This window comes from Bactrocera neohumeralis, chromosome 4 (genome assembly GCF_024586455.1).
Source record: "Bactrocera neohumeralis isolate Rockhampton chromosome 4, APGP_CSIRO_Bneo_wtdbg2-racon-allhic-juicebox.fasta_v2, whole genome shotgun sequence".
NCBI lineage: Eukaryota > Metazoa > Arthropoda > Insecta > Diptera > Tephritidae > Bactrocera > Bactrocera neohumeralis.
Genome location: NC_065921.1, coordinates 83,772,759 through 83,791,767, shown reverse-complemented (window position 1 = coordinate 83,791,767; position 19,009 = coordinate 83,772,759). Strand labels below are relative to the sequence as shown.

Genomic DNA, 19,009 nt, shown 5'->3' with positions numbered 1-19,009 from the left:
TTCTCAGCGAACGTTCTTTTGAGATCTGAGAACGTGAAACAGTCGCTGTGAGCCAGATCTAGAGAATATGCTGGATGAGAAAGCTATGCGAAGTCCAATTCATGCATTTGTAGCCAACGTTTTCACAGACTTGTGATATGCCGCATTGTTTTGATGAAACAGCACTATCTTTTTCTTCAAATACCGCCGTTTTTCGGCGTTCACACACTTCAGACGGTCCAATAACGTTATAAGATAGTCGCTGTTGGGAGTCCTTTCTTTTTCGTGGTATCCAATAAAAATTATTCAATGCTTCTCCCATAATTCGAACGCCTTAACTTTGCCAGCCTACTGTTTTTTTTTGCATTTTTTCCACGCTTTGTGGCCAGTTTATTGTGTGCAGTCCACTCGGCTGACTGTTGACTGGACTCCAGAGTGAAGTGATGTAGCCATATTTCATCCACTGTCACATAACGACGCAAAAACTAGAGGTTTTTTCGCTTGAACATCTCCAAACACTGCTGCGACTCATCAACTCGTCGTTGCTTTTGGTCAAAAGTGAGCTCGCGCGGCACCCGTTTTGCACAGAGCTTTCTCATACTCAAAGATTCATTCAAAATATATCTGATACGTTTTTTAGATATCTTTAGAGTGGCAGCTATCTCGAACAACTTCACTGTCTGTTATTTTCTGAACTTTTTTGAAGTTTCCGTCGGTAACAACCTCTTTCGGACGTCCTTTGCGTGCATCGCCTTCGATGCTCATTTCAACACGTCTATGCTTAGCATACTAATCCTGAAAGGTTGATTTTCCTGTGGCAGTGTCTGGAAACTCGGTATCAAACCAAGTTTTTGCTTCAACTGTTTAAACTGATCTAAATTGTTTAAAAAATAACATTGATAACATTAGTTTCCAAACAACATCATTTTGGACAACCTTAACGATGTCTTATTTTCAAGACCTGATCCTTGATGGAACTCAACACAAATTAGATACTTTTGTGAGTTAATCGACGTCGAGGTAAAAAATTAAAAGGCGTTTTTGCGATTTTATTCCATTTTTTGGTAAAAAATATTTTAAGCTGTAAACAACACAAATGCAGTTTGCATGTGTGTCATCCTTTAGTGGTCAGTAGCGCCTAAATAGCTGACTCGTATTACGTAACCTGCCTAATTCAAGTAGCTGTAGATTTGCCAGTTAATTAGAGGCATAATTCGCCTACCTAGTGGTACTGGGAGCATCGCAATCGACCAAAAATGGTTTTACTGTGAAAACATGTCATTCTTTGGCGGCCATTAGTGCCTAGAAAGGTGACTTTAATAACGGAGTCTATCTAATTCAAGTAGCCGAAACTTCGTACTAGGAGCTTTTCAATCGACCGAAAACCATTCTTATTTAGGCTTAAATGAATATTTTAAGTTACTGTAAACAACACAAATAGCGTTTGTAGCTTTGCTGGAGGCGTGGCAATCGATACAAAACCGCTTTGCAATGCACGCGTGTCATCCTTTGGTGGTCCTTAGCACCTAAAAAGCTGGAAGCCGTTATTAATATCCTGAGCATGTATGAAATTAGAATTTTAAATTTTACAATAAAGTTGTGCGTTGTCAGATTGCAGCCCTAGTGTTGCCAAATCTCGAAATATAAAAGTTTTTAACTTCCAATTAAAGATAATGCTCGCAGAATGCCTGCTTGTCTTCTTTCTTGTTAGCTAAATATTTTTTTTTCAAATTTAGGATCATTTTGTTTAGTTGGACATTAATTTTCAAAGGAAATTTATACTCCAAATTCTTCTTAAAAATTTTATTAAAATATTTTTTTTATATTTTACGAATTTTTTTATGAAATCTATTATACCATAGTATCTACTTAATATGTTATAGTTATTTACTTTAACAAATATTCTTATTTTCCTTCGTAGACGATGAGGACCTCACTTCAACAGCGGCTGCGGCCGATGATACGGATAGACGAATAATATTTTTGAATCGACCGCAAATACAGAAGTTTTGCAACAATCACATATCAACTGCGAAATATAGGTGAGTTTGAAAAGTATTAGAAACTAGTATATACGTATGAGTAATTATATTTAGAAGTAGAATGGAAAATACTTTAAAAATTCAAAGTAATAAATTGTTAGCGAAAAAAAAAAAATAAAAATAAAAAAAATAATATTTGTAAAAAATAAAAAATTTAAAAAATAAATAAATAAATAAAAAAAAAATAAAAAATTAAAAAAAAAACAATTAAATAAAAAGAAATTTAAATAAAATTTAAAAAAAATCTAAAAGCAACATTGACAACTGGAAGACAACTAGAATCCCTTAATTTGAGCATAAGGTGAAACAACTGTCGAATAAAAAGAGTCTACTACTACTACTCTTTTTATACTGCTTGGCCACTTCCGAAGTGCTCTGAGTAATTATACAATGTTAATGATTGTTCAAAAGACGGAAGAATTCTAAAAATAAATAATTTTCGTAATTTTACAAGTTAGCTGGGAAAAAGTACGCTAATTAAATTGTAAAAATAGACCAAAAATAATAACTTACATAACCTGCGTTTGCGTTGATATGACGCACCTAACTGCTGGTTTTAAGTCCCGTTGTCGATGACCTCAGCAGCTACTTCCCATATTTTAAATAATTTATTAATAACTAGCAATGAACTTATGTGAACTCTTTGTGCATTTATTGATTTCCGAGTATTTGCTGCTACGCATTATTGGTGCGACATGGCGTATGAGTAACTAAGCAACTTTTTTTAGAGCGAAATCAAAGCAAAGCTATGGCTTTGAATTTATTATGTGAATAAATTATTAATAACATTTATCCATATTATAGTCAAATTCATATTTTAATTAATTAATTTTGTTTAATTTTTAATAACTTTTCTTCTCCTCCCTCTCTTTCTCTGCAGTTTTATAAGCTTTTTACCATCGTTCCTTTTTGAACAATTTAGACGATATTCAAATTGTTTTTTCCTATTAATTGCATTATTACAACAAATTCCTGATGTCTCACCGACGGGTCGCTACACAACACTGGTACCGTTAATATTTATTTTATCTGTGAGCGGTATCAAAGAGATCGTCGAAGACATTGTGAGTAAATTTGATAAAAAAAAATTTAAAGTACATATAACAATTATTTTGTGTTGTTGCTTTTGCCATTGCAAATGTAGAAACGTCATCGTGCGGATAATGAAATCAATCATCGTATGGTGGAGGTGTTACGCGATGGCGCTTGGACTTCGGTGCGATGGCGAGATTTGGGTGTTGGCGATATTGTAAAAATACCCAATAATATATTCTTTCCCGCTGATATATTGTTGTTGTCGTCGAGGTGAGTAATTTCTATTTATAAATTAGGGGTATTATGGAAGCAGTCTAAACTTTATATATGGGTTTACATGAACTAGTCGCTCAGTTTTTGAGATATCGATCTGAAATTTTGCACGAATTATAGTCTAAGGATTTCTTATAATCTTCGAACAAACTATTTTGATCGGACGAATATAGACTATAGCTGCCATACAAAGTGACCGTCCAAAATCAGTTACTTGTATGAACAACTTTTTTATTTGACGAGGTATCTTTACGAAATTTTGCACGAACTATTGTGTAAGGCATTTCTATAATCTTGGAGAAAATTATTTAGATCGGATCAACATAGACTATAGCTGCCATACAAAGTGACCGATTAAAATCAGTTACTTGTATGAACAACTCTTTTATTTGATGAGATATCTTCGTGAAATTTGACGAACTATTGTGTAAAGCATTTCTATAATCTTGGAGAAAATTATTTAGATCGGATCAACATAGACTATAGCTGCCATACAAAGTGACCGATTAAAATCAGTTACTTGTATAAACAACTTTTTTATTTGATGAGATATCTTCATGAAATTTGGCACGAATTATTGCCTAACTCGTTCCTATTGTCTTGGAGAAAATTATTCAGATCGGACCGATATTGACTATAGCTGGCATATAAACTGGCCGACCAAAATCAGGTACTTGTATGAACAACTTTTTTATTTGACGAGGTATCTTCCCAAAACTTTGCACGAATTATATTCTAAGGCGTTCATGTAAGCCTCGAAGAAATGGTTCGGATTGGACCACTATAAGATATAGCTGCCATACAAAGTAACCGACCAAAATCAGATAAAAAAATTGTCTAACCTTTTATGCTGTAAGAAATTCAATTGTGTAGGGTGTTGAGGCTTCGGTGGCATCGAAGTTAACGTTTTTTTTTGTTTTTAAACATTTCGGCTTCTCTTCCGACATCTCTCATTTTTTCCTTACCAATGTCTCATATTTTAATTTTTCTCTTTTATCACAGTGAACCGCAAGCGATGTGCTTCATCGAAACAGCAAATTTAGATGGTGAAACCAATCTAAAGATACGACAGGGTGTGCCAGCGACTGCGAAATGCCTGGAAACTAAGGATCTGCTGCAGCTGGACGGCACCGTGGAATGCGAGCTGCCAAATCGACATTTGTACGAATTCAATGGCGTACTCAAGGAGAATAATAAGCCGTAAGTTTTTACGAAATATACATAATATACATAAAGGCATAACTGTTTCTATCTCATTTTCTCTCTCTCTCTCTCTTCGCTCTGTAGCACCGTTGCTCTCGGTCCCGATCAGATATTGCAGCGCGGCGCCGTTTTACGCAACACCGCTTGGATATTCGGCGTTGTCGTCTACACCGGACACGACACGAAACTTATGAAAAACTCTACCTCAGCGCCATTAAAACGCTCAACCGTCGACACAGTCACGAATACACAGATATTGATGCTTTTTGTTATATTGGTCGTTTTATCGTTGACCAGTGCGATATTGAACTTTTTCTGGACGCGCGACTATGCGAAAATGTTTTGGTACTTGGGCATAAGTGGTGAGTATGAGAGAGAAAGTAAATATTAAGGAGTCTGGCTCGTTTAATGTGTTAAAAAATTTAATTTTCACAATTTTTTCTGGAAGTAAGGAATAAGTTATCGAATTTCTCTGAAATGAAATGTTATATAGACATATTGATACAAAATGGTAGCCACTGGTTCAATCTTTGAAAACACCGATCTCAAGAGCGCTTCGGTGGACGACGGTGATTCCAAGACCTTCTTATAATATTACTGCAAAGTTACATGAATAGTTATGCGGAGATCGGCGTGGTTCTTGGCTGCCCGCAGGGATCTACATATCTGCGGTTCATACTCGTATATTTGGAAACTCGTGATGTACTCTTTGCTTGGCAGCTCGAGTCCCTCCTTGTATGTATGCGGACGACCTTCTGTTGTTGTTTTAACGGGTACTTAGTCCCCATTAGGATGGTAAGGATTAGCTAAGTTGTCATCGACGTCATCCAACGGAAGTGTTTCGTCGGGGTTGGACTAAAGGGAGATGGATGTCGGATGAATGGGATTGGTGGGGCATGCAAAGAGGTTACCAGTGTCATGCGAAGAGTCATTGCACGCAGCACATATATTGGATATGTCGGGGTCCATTCTGGATAGGTAGGTGTTTCACGTGCTACAATATCCTGAACGAAGCTACGCAAGGGTCACTCTCGTTTCTCGCGGTAACTCGAGCAAAACGGTTAAGGGCAGGTTTTCCCCGATTCGTCCACCGACTGTCGGGCTGTATGGGGTCAACATTAGGTAAGAAGGAGTTTGAGTATCTTTGATTATTGAATTTCCGATGATGAGGTGGAGAGGGAACAAGAGTCTGCTACATGCTAGTCAAGACTAGGCGGCAATACGGTTGGGACAATTGCCCTAACGGTCGGGGGGTAACTTACTACGAGTACATCCGGGACGTAACACTTATTGAGAGTAACCCAGATTTCGGATTTTGTCTGGGTTTTCTACTTATTGGGCATGGGTGTCTGAATACATTTTTGCATCAGGAGCACCTGTCTGAAGGGTCAAGGTGTTTGTTTGGGTCGCGGTTAGATGATTGGATGCACGTTATTACAGAAGCCCGATGTAGTCGGACATTGGGAATCTCGTGGGTATGGGGATTAGCCGAACTGCCGCAGGATTAGATGTTAGCGGTGCGATCTGCACTAGACGGCAAAGCTGAACAGTTAGGGTCGCTTCTGTGTGAATGGAGTATGCGTGTAATGTGCGTTCAGACACTGGTTACCAGTCCAGAGCAGTATGGAAGCTCGACTGGTAGTAGTTTCGGCTATGAGGTCTGAACGGTGTCTCAATTCTGGTACCATGGGGAGAGGATCTCTTGAAGAACTTTGTAATTTAATTTATTTTTAAGAAAATCTAACTTAATATTTTTTTATAATTTCAGAGGACATCAAAAGTAAAAACGTTGGCTATAATTTGTTGACTTTCTTTATTCTCTACAATAATCTTATACCGATATCTTTACAAGTGACTTTGGAGTTAGTACGTTTTTTACAAGTAAGTGTCTGCACTTTAATATATAACTAAATATTTTTGTTAGGTTAGGTTAGATCCGATGACTAATCCTCAATATGGGGATCGCGCTTGGACTTCTATATATTTTTAAAGCCATAAAAAAAGAACTCTGTATTCGTTCTTAAAAGTTCAATTCTCTGCTCTGTCTCATTCAAGGCCATTTTCATAAACTTCGATATACACATGTACTATGCGGAGACCGATACGCCGGCCATGGCGCGCACTTCGAATCTCAACGAGGAACTGGGCATGGTGAAGTATATATTCTCCGACAAGACCGGCACACTAACGCGCAATGTGATGGTGTTCAAAAAGTGTTCGGTGGCGCGTTATATGTACGAACCAGCAAATTCACCGGAGGACTCGACGATTGTGCAGGCAAGTCTTTCAACTCTTTCAAATCTCCAGTAATTTTATTTTAATAAATTATAACTAAAATCGCCACACACAGAACTTACTCGGTAATCACAACACGGCGCCCATCATCAAAGAATTCCTCACACTGCTCGCCGTTTGTCACACGGTCATACCGGAAAAATTCGATGACGGCTCCATTATCTATCACGCCGCCAGTCCCGATGAGCGCGCCATCATCGAGGGTGCGCGCATGTTCGGCTACATCTTCGAATCGCGCACACCACACTATGTGGAGATCAATGCGCTCGGCACCATCGAACGCTACGAGATACTCAATGTGCTCGAATTCACTTCGACGCGCAAGCGCATGTCGGTCATAGTGCGTGCACCAACCGGTGAGATTAAACTGTATTGTAAAGGTGCCGATACGGTGATCTATGAGCGTCTCTCACCCGATGGTCAAATGTATCGTGATGCCACTTTGCATCATTTGGAAGAATTCGCTTCGGAGGGCTTACGTACCTTGTGCTGTGCCGTTTCGGTGATACCGGAGGATGTATATAACGAGTGGAAGGAGACGTATCACAAGGCGTCGACGGCGTTGCAGTATCGTGAGCGCAAAGTGGAGGATGCCTCCAATTTGATTGAGAACAATCTGATATTATTGGGTGCGACCGCAATTGAAGACAAATTGCAGGAGGGTGTGCCGGAGACGATAGCCTCACTGCTGGAGGCGGGCATTTATATTTGGGTGCTGACGGGCGATAAGCAGGAGACAGCCATCAATATTGGCTACTCGTGCAAACTCATTTCACACTCAATGGATATTATTATACTCAATGAGGGCAGTTTAGATGTAAGTTGGATGGCTGGAGTTGCTAAAAATTCTTGTCTATAAACATGCTTATGTTCCTTCACAGGCCACACGTGATATTATCCACCGCCATGTGGACGAGCTGAAGAGCACCGACATGAAGGAGTGCAATGTGGCGCTGGTAATTGATGGCCAGACATTGAAGTATGCTCTAAGCTGTGATCTGAAGCAGGAATTTTTGGAACTCTGCTTGGTGTGTCGTGTGGTGATCTGCTGTCGCGTCTCGCCAATGCAAAAGGCGGAGGTAAGTTGTCAAATATTCAACTAGATTTCCAAAAAAAGCATATTTTAAACCAAGTTCACACACCTCCCTTCCAGATCGTCGAATCTGTCACACAATCCACCGGCGCTGTGACACTCGCCATCGGTGATGGCGCCAACGATGTGGCCATGATACAGAAATCTCATGTCGGTGTTGGCATTTCGGGCGTTGAAGGGTTGCAGGCAGCTTGTGCTTCCGACTATTCGATCGCACAATTTCGTTACTTGAAACGTCTGTTGTTGGTGCATGGCGCCTGGAATTATAGTCGCATTACAAAACTGATTCTATACAGTTTCTACAAGAATGTCTGCTTGTATGTGATTGAGCTGTGGTTCGCCATCTACTCGGGTTGGTCGGGTCAAATTCTCTTCGAACGTTGGACGATCGGCTTATATAATGTTATGTTTACCGCTTTGCCGCCATTCGCATTGGGTCTCTTCGATAAAGTTTGCTCCGCCGAAACAATGCTGAAATATCCGCAATTGTATAAACCATCACAGGATGCGAAGCTCTTCAATGTCAAAGTGTTTTGGGTGTGGATATTCAATGCGCTTTCGCATTCGGTATCGCTCTTCTGGCTGCCGATGCTGATGACGACGATGTCCGTGTGGCCGGATGGCAAAACAAGTGATTACCTCTTCTTGGGCAATATTGTGTACACGGTATGTGTTGACATGCATTTGTTGTTGTCTTAAAGTTATTTTTTTCATAATTGTTTTTGTTCTTAATATTTTATATTTTTTAAAATAATTTTTCGTTCTAAGACTTACCTAGACTTTATCTATATTCCACGTTTTTTCTCTCTTTACCAGTATGTCGTTGTAACGGTTTGCTTAAAGGCCGGCCTTATCACCAACTCATGGACCTGGATGACACACGCCTCCATTTGGGGCTCAATTGCCATGTGGTTCGTATTCATGGTGATCTATAGCAACTTCTGGCCCACCATAATGCTGGCGCCCATCTTTTTGGGCATGGATCGTATGGTGTTTTCGACAGTCGTTTTCTGGCTGGGTCTCTTGCTCATACCCATAACGACGCTTTTGCCCGATATTCTATTCACAATGTAAGTTAGCTTGTTTATTGCATTTGTTGTTTTAATTTTCTAATAAATTTTTTAATTTTACTTGCAACAGCGTGCATAATACGGTATTCAAGTCACTCACGGAGGCCGTACGTGAGTCCGAGATACGGCGTTACGATCCGGAGAATGTGATACGAGAATCGAAAACATCGTAAGTAGCGCATAAAAATATATTTTTTTGAATTGAGTTATAAAATTGGTTGATATAAATCCCTTTCCTGGAAATGTAAATGTGTGGCTTGTGAACGTGCGAGGTTTTTGTTATTGTAAATACTATACATTTTTTGTTGTATTACAAAAAACCACACTGAAAAGTTCTTTGGATATTTATTATTTTTTAAAAATAATTTACTTACGTGAAAACTATTAATTACCAGCAGGGTTGCAATTAATGCATAAAAATTAATTGAATTAATTAATATTTGAATTTGAATTATATTATTTTATATTTTAATCCCACAAATCGGATTAATTTAAATTAATAATTAAAATAAAAATTAAAAATTTAAGTTAATTTAAATAAAATTTTTAATTTAATTATTAATTTAAAAATATTTTAATTTAAATACAATTTTTTTACATACAATTTTTTGAATTAATTTTTATTTAATTAATAATTATTTTAAAAATTTGAGTTAAGTTAAAAATTTTTTGTTAATTTTTTTTTAATTAATTAAAATAAAAATTAAAAATTTAAATTAATTTAAAAACAAAATTTTAATTAAATTTTAAAATTTTTATAATAATTTAATTTATAAATAATTTTTTTTAATTTTAGTTTTTTTTAATTAATTTAAATTAAATTTTTTATGTTATAGTTTTTTAATTAATTATTGAAATAAAAATTAAAAATTTAAATTAATTTAAACATAATTTTTTTGAATTTAATTTTTTTTATTTGGTTTAAATTAATTTTTTTGAATTATAATATTTTTAATTAATAATTACAATTAAAATTAAAAATGTAAATTGATTTATAAATAAAAGTTTAATAAATTTTTCTTTTTATTTTAATTATTACTTTTACAATTAATTTATATTTATTTATTTTAATTTAATTTTTAATTTATTTTAATTAATTTAAACTAAATTTTTTAAATGATAGTTTTTTTAATTAATAATTAAAGTAAAAATTAAAAATTTAAATTAATTTAAAAATAAAATTTCAGTAAATTTTTTTAATTTTTAATTTGATTATTCATTTAAATTAAAGTAATTTTTTTTAAATTAATAATTAATTTATAAATTATAAATAAAATTTTAATAAATTTTTTAATTTTTTTTAATTAATTTAAAAATATATTTTTTGAATTTTATTTTTTTAAATTAGCAATATTTTTTTCGACTGCTACTTTAATATTAATTTTTTTTTTCACCCACCCTAATATATATGTATAACGTCGATTTTTTTATTACTCCTCAACCCTAACCTCACTCACAAGCCACACTTTGCTTTCCCTCGGCATTTGCCGTTTCAGTAAACTGTCGTACAGTGTTTTTGCTTTTTGTTGGGTTTTCTCTGAAGCCTCACTAAAAAATTTAATTTTGAATTGTTATGTATACTAGTTGACACTATTATATTCTTTTAGAAAAAAAAAGTTAATCCCAATATTGAAATATTAATATTTGACTAAGTAGTCGCAAAAGTAGTGTCACCCTTTTTTATTACGCAAATATTTAAGCGTAAATAGCTTTGAAAAACACGCAAGTTTTTCAATACAGTTTTCAATTCGTTTTAAGCTAATTTTTTTGTTTCAAAAACAATTTCTGTAGGACTTAAAATATATAATTTAATAAAAATTTTCAATAATTTTCCACCTCACCCCGCATTTAGTTTGTATAAATGTTCATAGTAATAGTATTTTAAAATCTTGTATAGTGTTTATTTAATTTTCATGAACGTTCGTGTTTCGTTACAATTGTTTTGTGATGTATTTTGTACGTGGTAGTTTTTCCTATGAACAAAAAACGAAATCCCTAACGAAATTGTGTTTGTTGTATTTTTTGTGTATGACCCTTGCTTGTTGGTCTGGCAGTTTTGGTTTGAAATCGTTACTTGTCGTTTGTTTTATAAGCTGTTCTGAGATATTAGTATGTGTACATAGTATATTGTTCGAAATTACTGTTATTGCACTTTTCAGAAATCTTCGCATTTGCACTGTTTCACACGCTTATTTTTTAATTTATATTTTTTGCTTCAAAAAATTTTATTTTGCTTTTTTTTTTTTGAAGAATGTGGTGTAAAAATTTAAAATATTTTTATTGGGACGGATTTTTTGGGTAAAGGGTCAAGTGAAATGCAAAAAAATTTAAAAATAAATAAAACTTGTACAAATATCATACACAACACAAAAAATTATAACAAAATAAAAAAATAACCTAAAATGATATGAAGTAAATAAAAACGGAAAAATTGAGGGAATTTTTGAATTTAATACAGAAAACTATATAAATAGAGAATATTAATATTTAAAACTGAAACTAAAAACTATGAAAATAGAGAAAATTTAAATTACAAAAATGGAAAAACTGAATACTTAAAACAGAAACTGAAAACTTAATATTCAAAACAGAAACTAAAAACTACGAAAATAGAAAACCTTATATGTAAAACCGAAATGAATAACTAAATACTATAAAAGAAAAAGCTAATATTTAAAATTTAAACTAAGTAATATAAAAATAAAAAAAAACTGAATATTTAAAACAGAAACTGAAAATTAAACATTCAAAACAGAAACTAAAAACTATGAAAATAGAAAAACTTAATATGTAAAGCAGAATCCAAAAACTATAAAAAGGATAAGGTTATATTTAAAACTGAAACCAAAAACTACAAAAATAGAAAAACTGAATACTTAAAACAGAAACTGAAAAGTATAAAAATAGAGAAAGTTCATATTTAAAACAGAAACAGAAACTAAAAACTATAAAAAAAAGTGAATATGCAAAACTAAAACTGAAAACTGTATAATTTCAAATTAACGGCGTATTTTTTAAATATTTTTTAAGTAATATAATAATAATAGAAGTATTAATTTCACGCTTCTTAGAAATTTGAATACGATTCATTAATATATCAATATTATAATGTCAGCTAATCTCGATTTTAATGATTGCTAAAGCCAACACTTAACACATTTGGTGTTAGCGACTAAATCATGCTTAGAAATGTCATTAACGCACAATATTGCCTTAACAAACACACACACATGTCATATAAAAACACATAGATTTTACTGAAAATATTAATGTTTATATTACTAAGCTATTTCATGTAGTGAACATTTAACAAAAATCAAAAATTTTTTAAGAGACTTATTGGATATAAATGCTAGACGTAGACAATTTTGAGAATTATAGCAAAAACTAATTCGGCAGGAAATTTCGAAACGCCGCGCATAAACGTGATGTAAAAAAGCTGCGAAAAAGCTTTCGTAAGCTTTTTGGAGTTGGTTTAAGGCTTGTAGGGCGCTACGTTTGCTGGAAAACGCTAAGAGTCACACCGCAAATAATACGAGAAGCACGAATAAATGTCTAAAAATGTTACACAAATATTTTATTGTAATTTTAAGTATAAATAAACAGTTGTTGTTCGTAATTTTGGAATTGTTTGTAATAAGTACGACTGTAGAGCTTTTTAGTTTTTAAGAATGCATAATATTTATGACTAAAGGTTGATAAATGTAGATTTAGAATACAATAAATAGTTGGAGATGATTTTCAAAGGAATTTAAAAAAAAAATTTATTAAAAAATATTTTTATTAAAAAATCATTATTCAAAAAATAATTTTTATTAAAAAAAAATTTTGTTAAAATTTAAAATAGTTTTATTATTTTTTATTAAAAAAATTATTTTTATAAAAAAATATTTTTATTATAAAAAAATAAAAAAAAAATATATATTTAAAAAAAATGTTTTTACTATAAAAAATTATTTAAAAAATATATTTTTAATAAAAAAAGAATTATTTAAAAAATATATTTTTATTAAAAAAAAAAAAATATTTAAAAAAAGATTTATTTAAAACACTATTTTTATTATATTAAAATTTATTAAAAATATATTTATTTTATTAAAATTTATTAAAAATATATTTATTTTATTAAAATTTATTAAAAATATATATTTTTTATATAAAAACACAAATTTTTATCAAAAAATTTATTTAAAATTTATTAAAAAAAATACTTTTTAAACAAATTATCGTTCGCAAAATAGACTTACTGTTAAGATTATTATTACAATATAATTTAAAACTACTATTAAAATTGCATTAAAATTATTTATTTTACTATTAAAGAACTAGTTATCGAAGCATGTACTTTCCGAAACAAGTTCGTCTGGAATCGTTGCTACGTTTGCAAGTTCGTGTGTAATTCAAAGGCTCAACAAAAAAAATAAAGATAAACTAAACGAAATAACAGCACCTAACTAAGAAACAATAAGAAACAAAAAAGGATTAAGTAAAGAAATTGAAAAAACATTGTTTGCACTCTTGAACAGCCTTTGGCTTATTTTCTGTTCTTATTACTGCTCTTAAGCAAATTTTGTTTTCATTGCCTTTGTTACAGTTGAAAAATATGACTTACCAAATCAGTTTGTAAAATTTGCTATTCATTTAATTTTCATTTTATAATTTATTTAAGAAAAATGTATGATGTGCTTTAAAAAAAAATCTTAAGCTGTTGTTTATAAAAGAAAGAGAATGTGAAGTTTTGTCTAGATTTAGAAGACAGCGTTGTATTTTCGGATCTTGATTTTTATACCCTGAAAAGGGTATATTAGGTTTGCCACGATGTTTGTAATATCCACTAGAAACGTCGGAGACCCTATAAAGTGTGTATATCAATGATCAATTTTTCAGATTTCTTAAACTGCGCCTTAAAAACCGTTGTCTGGAAACCTCTTTTAAGCCCAAAGTTGGTCAGAATGAGCCGTAGAACATTTTCCTCATTTGCGATTTTATAGACCAAAGTCATACGAGTATCCGTCTATTTGTCTATATACGACATAGTCGCTCAGTTTTTTGATAACGACCTGAAATTTTGCTAGCGTCTTTACGCGCCAAAGAACTGCTCATTTGTCGGGATGGTCGATATCGCACCAATATAGTATATAGCTGCCATACAAACTGAACAATCGGAATAAAGTGTCTGTATGGGAAAATATTTCATTTGACGAGCTATCTTCACGAAATTTCTCATGGATTATTTTCTAAGTCAAAAGAGCAATTTCCGAAGAAATAGTTCAAATCGGATCAATATAGCTTATATCTGCTATATAAATTAAAGGCTTAAAAACTAGTGTATCGGTGGAATTCAGCATTAAATCTGTAGAAATATTAATTTATCAGGATTTAATGGGAAATAATAACAAAAAAAAAAATCGAAATTCCATAAGGAAACACCGTTAATTTAAATATATAATATATAATAAAATATATCATTTATGCACCTTTTTATTTATGTTAGTAAATGCTTGTCTTCAAAGTAGATTGGGTTTTAACAAATTTTTAGCTGATATTTACTCAATATAATAATAGTAATTTCGTATAATTTTTTATTGAAACTGTGCCCGAGAAACTTTATTGCAATAAAATGTAAAAAATTACTCACCTTTTATAGCTTTTTGAGGGGAAAATTAATTATTTTAATATTTATTTATGTTATAATAGTATTAATTTCATGTTATTTATTTTTTCCAACTATTTTTTTTTAACAGAACTATACTCTTTGAATGTTATTGCAATAGAAAGGAAAACAATTAAAAATATTAAATATATAATTTATTTATTAAAAAAATGTTACTATAGATATTAATCGCGATTTAGAGGCAAAATGCTATGATATACCTATAATATATAAACTATTTACTTATAATAATATTTATTTCATATAATTTATTTTTTTCGATATGATTTTGTAAGCAAACACTATATTTGCTAAAAAACTTTATTGCATAAAATGTAAAAAATTACATAAAATATTTTCCAAAATAAATTGCCTTTTAGAGGCAAAAATTAAAATTAGTTATTTCTAAAATTTTTCCTTAAAAATATTACAATAGCTATAACTCACCTTTTAGAGGGGAAACATAATTAATAATACTCTAACAATAACAATAAAATTATTTACCAATAATAATATTAATTTGATGTTATTAATTTTTTCCAACTATTTTTTTAATGACACATTTATCTATATAAGCTATTTACTAATAATAATAATAATTTCACATAATTTATTTTTTGTAAGCAAACTTTTTATTTATTCTGTAAACTTTTTTACATTAAACTGTAAGAAATTAACTGTAAAAATTAAATCAATTTATACAAAATTTTTTTTTTTTTAAATAATATCATAAAACAAAAAATATTTTTAATAATTAAAAAAAATAATTAAAAAACTATGTTGAAGTATTTAAAATTTTTTGATTTATTTTTAAGTATTAATAATAAAAGTAATATTATATAAATATTTTTTTTAATAACTTTTTTTAATGTAATTTTTAAAAAAATTTTTAAGAATATTTTTTTTTAATTATTTCAATATAATTTTTTAATTATTTTATATTTTTTAAGTTTTAAAAATGTTTTTTTTTTAATATTATTTTTAAAATATTTTGTTTGTATAAATTTAAAATTTTTTTTTTATAAAATTAATTGCAATAGCAATCACTTTTTAGCGTCAAAAATTAATTAATAATATTTTTAAGTTTTATTGTTGTAAAGATTTTTCTGAAAAACTGTGGGCGGCTTAGCAGTTCCAGAACAACTTACTTTGTAGCCTTTTTATTTTACCGAAAAATATATAAAAAATGCATTGTTTATATTTGATATTTTTATAATTAAATGAAAGAAAAATAGAACAAACACAATTTTGTTAAAAACTACTAACATTAGTGTTAAAGAAATATAGCAAAATATTCTATATATACATAAATGTACTTCACTATAACAATTGGTGTTAGTTGAAAAACCGTAGTCAATGTTTGTATGCATTAATTTCACGAAATAACTGTAAATATGATTTTTGTAAACTAAATTATGTAACTGAAAAAATACTATATACTATCTTGACATGTGCGCCTGTCTGACAAACTACTGCCTGCTCCCCTTTCAACTAGTGTAAATATAATATCCAGTTATTAGCTCACATAGCAGTATTATATAAGAAGTATATACATATGTATGTATATGAAAATTGTTGTAAATTTATTTGTCATTCACATTTTTCTTTTCTTTTATTTCCCCACTTTTGTGCGCTTCCCCCCCGCCACGCGTTTGTTTCTGTGTGTGTGTGTGTCCAACACGTTTTTTACGCAATGTTAACACGAAAAAAATAAATAAATTTAAATTTTGAATAAAAAAATCTTTGGCAAATCTTGTATAAATAACAACAACAAATGCCAAACAATAAATAATTAATAACAAAATAAAATCAATATAAAACGCCTGCAACGGCAAACCATTATATCACATAACGCCACAGCTTGGCGGTCACCGGCACCTCCTGGCGGCGCATAACCTCCGTCGAGGCGTTTCGGCGCCGTCCAAATCATGAAATAACACAAGCGCAACAACAACAACAAACTGCTGAACATTTACAGGTGCATAACTATCGAAATAAAAATGGCAGTGCCAACAACAAAGCGTCGACGAATCGCAGCTCCATAATTACAGTGGAAAACTTGGAAACGGACGATGAGCAGCAATGGAAGCGCGGCGATGCACCGCTTTCCGCAACGACGACAATGACAACATTACATATTTAAGGCGGCGAATACGAGTATCAGAAGGTTGTGGAAATAATGTGGAACAAGTGTAGCGGCGCAAGCCAACAGTGAAACCAACAACGAACCAAATATATTATAGTTATAGCTAGAAGAAGACCTAAAAAAATGTGTTGAAATATTTTTTTAATAATTTTTTATATTTTTTCTTTCTAAAATGTTAAAGCTATCAGCAGTTACTTACCAAATAGTCGAAAAAAGCAAAATGTTGCCAATATATGTATGTATATGCAAATGTTGTTAGCGTGTAATTTTTAATATTTGTGATTAGCTAAATGTATACCAAATAGTTGTAGGTAATTATACCCAAAACTTGTGCGTGAAAGTTGTGTAGCATTGTAAATGTACTTAAAAATAGTTTACTGTTTGATATTGCTAACAAAAAGTAATAAAATATAATAATAATGTATAAAAGCAAAAAAGAGCTGTAAGTCGATATGTTATACTGACTTTGATATTAAAAAAATATTGCTAAATAAAAATAAAAATTGTAAATCATTTTATTAATATTTTAAAATAAACTTTTTTTTATATACAACACAAACACATACATATGTACCTATAAAAAGCATACATTTATTTCGAAGTTGAAAACTAATGGCAGTCACTGTACGTTGATTTTGTAAACTGCGCTTAAAATAAAGCAAAATATAAAAAAGAAGCTTGAAAATCTTTTTTTATCTTATAATCAATTTATATAACATATTACATAATTATTACATTTCTTATACAACAACTACATTTTAAACGCAATCAAAATACAGTTGTCTGAACAAATCTGCTCTGATGCCGTCCTAACTCTAATAAACTAACGCAGATAATAAAAAAAAAAATATTAAATAAACACAAAATAAAATCAATAAAATAAACTTCGCTCATTTCCTTAATTAATTTTTTATGATTTTTTTTTTGTTTTTTTTTTAATTCAGATTTATTCAGACTCCTAAGAAAAGTCATAAATCGTGTAATTTTTATTTCTATTTATGGTATTCGATTTAAATAAATTATAAATTTAATATCTATTTTTGCTAATTCAAAAAAAAAAAAAAAATTGCTAACTAAAAATAAATATAATAAAATAATATAATAGACTAAAAAATTTTTTTAAATAAATGGAAATTCGAAATGCACATGGAAATTAATATTTTTTCTAAACCGAAAATGTCGTAAAAATATTGTTTTTTCTAATTCAGATTTCTGATAAATTTTTGTATTAAAATCGGTTATAATTTTTTTTATCGAAATTGGTTTTATTTTTGCAATTTTTATTTTCATTTATGGAATTATTTTTAATAAAATTTCAAATTTATTTTTTTATTTCATAAAAATTCGGAACAAATTTTTATAAGTTTTTTTTTTATCGAAATTGATTATATTTTTGCAATTTTTATTTTCATTTATGGAATTATTTTTAATAAAATTTCAAACTTTTATTTATTTCATAAAAATTCGCAAAAATTTTTTACAAATCAATATTCAACATAAGCTTTCAAACAAAAATTTTGTAAATTTAAATTGTTTTGTAAACATCGGATTTCTAATAAATTTTTATATTAAAATCGAATATAATTTTTTTATATTAAAATCGGTTAAAATTTTATTTTAATTATAAACCGCCTTGTTATTTTTTTGTTTATGGAATTATTTTTAATAAAATTTCAAATTTATTTTTTATTTAATGATAATTCGAAAACAATATTTACAAATCAATATTCAACATCAGTTTTCGAAGAATATTAAAAAAATGTTTTGTAAATATCCGATTTCTATTTAATTTCAACAACTAATAAACTTGAGTACTGAAATCGTTGATAAATCTTTTAAGAAAAAATTATAAATCCTCTTATAAAATAAATATGTTATTCCACTAGATAGCATGTTATAAGATTTATAAACTACTTTACTTTATTTGGTTTACAATTTTTATTTCTCCAAAGTTCATAGTTTTTTATTATTTCATTTCAAATATTATTATTTTATCTTTTTTTTTTAAATAATTTTAATACATTTTTTATTATTTATATAATTTTAAAATATTTTTTATTGATAGTTTTCTAAAATAAAATTTAGATTTTTTTCGTAAAGTTTTCTAATATTTTGTTATAAATTTTTCGAAAAAAACTTAATATTTTTTATTTTTTGTATAATTTTTATGTTTTTAAGAGATAAAATTTAAAATATTTTCTTAATTTATATAACTTTTCT

General features: G+C 30.0%; 1 protein-coding gene across 9 annotated transcripts in view; it reads left to right on the top strand.

Moving 5' to 3' along the window:
- The window catches only part of LOC126755135 (probable phospholipid-transporting ATPase IA), a 133,812-nt gene that overhangs the window by 91,128 nt on the left and 23,675 nt on the right, over positions 1-19,009 (top strand). For 3 of the 9 annotated variants that reach the window (XM_050467489.1, XM_050467488.1, XM_050467486.1), the window contains exons 3-14: positions 1,901-2,021; positions 2,902-3,085; positions 3,166-3,326; positions 4,332-4,529; positions 4,617-4,894; positions 6,301-6,413; positions 6,588-6,809; positions 6,883-7,644; positions 7,709-7,906; positions 7,981-8,586; positions 8,737-8,990; positions 9,061-9,159. In XM_050467489.1, the coding sequence (XP_050323446.1) occupies positions 1,901-2,021; positions 2,902-3,085; positions 3,166-3,326; positions 4,332-4,529; positions 4,617-4,894; positions 6,301-6,413; positions 6,588-6,809; positions 6,883-7,644; positions 7,709-7,906; positions 7,981-8,586; positions 8,737-8,990; positions 9,061-9,159 (3,196 nt within the window). Of the gene's footprint in view, positions 1-1,900; positions 2,022-2,901; positions 3,086-3,165; positions 3,327-4,331; positions 4,530-4,616; positions 4,895-6,300; positions 6,414-6,587; positions 6,810-6,882; positions 7,645-7,708; positions 7,907-7,980; positions 8,587-8,736; positions 8,991-9,060; positions 9,160-12,389; positions 12,610-16,503; positions 17,838-19,009 lie in introns of those variants that run through there. The other 6 variants (XM_050467492.1, XM_050467493.1, XM_050467485.1 and 3 more) reach the window with 5 other exon arrangements.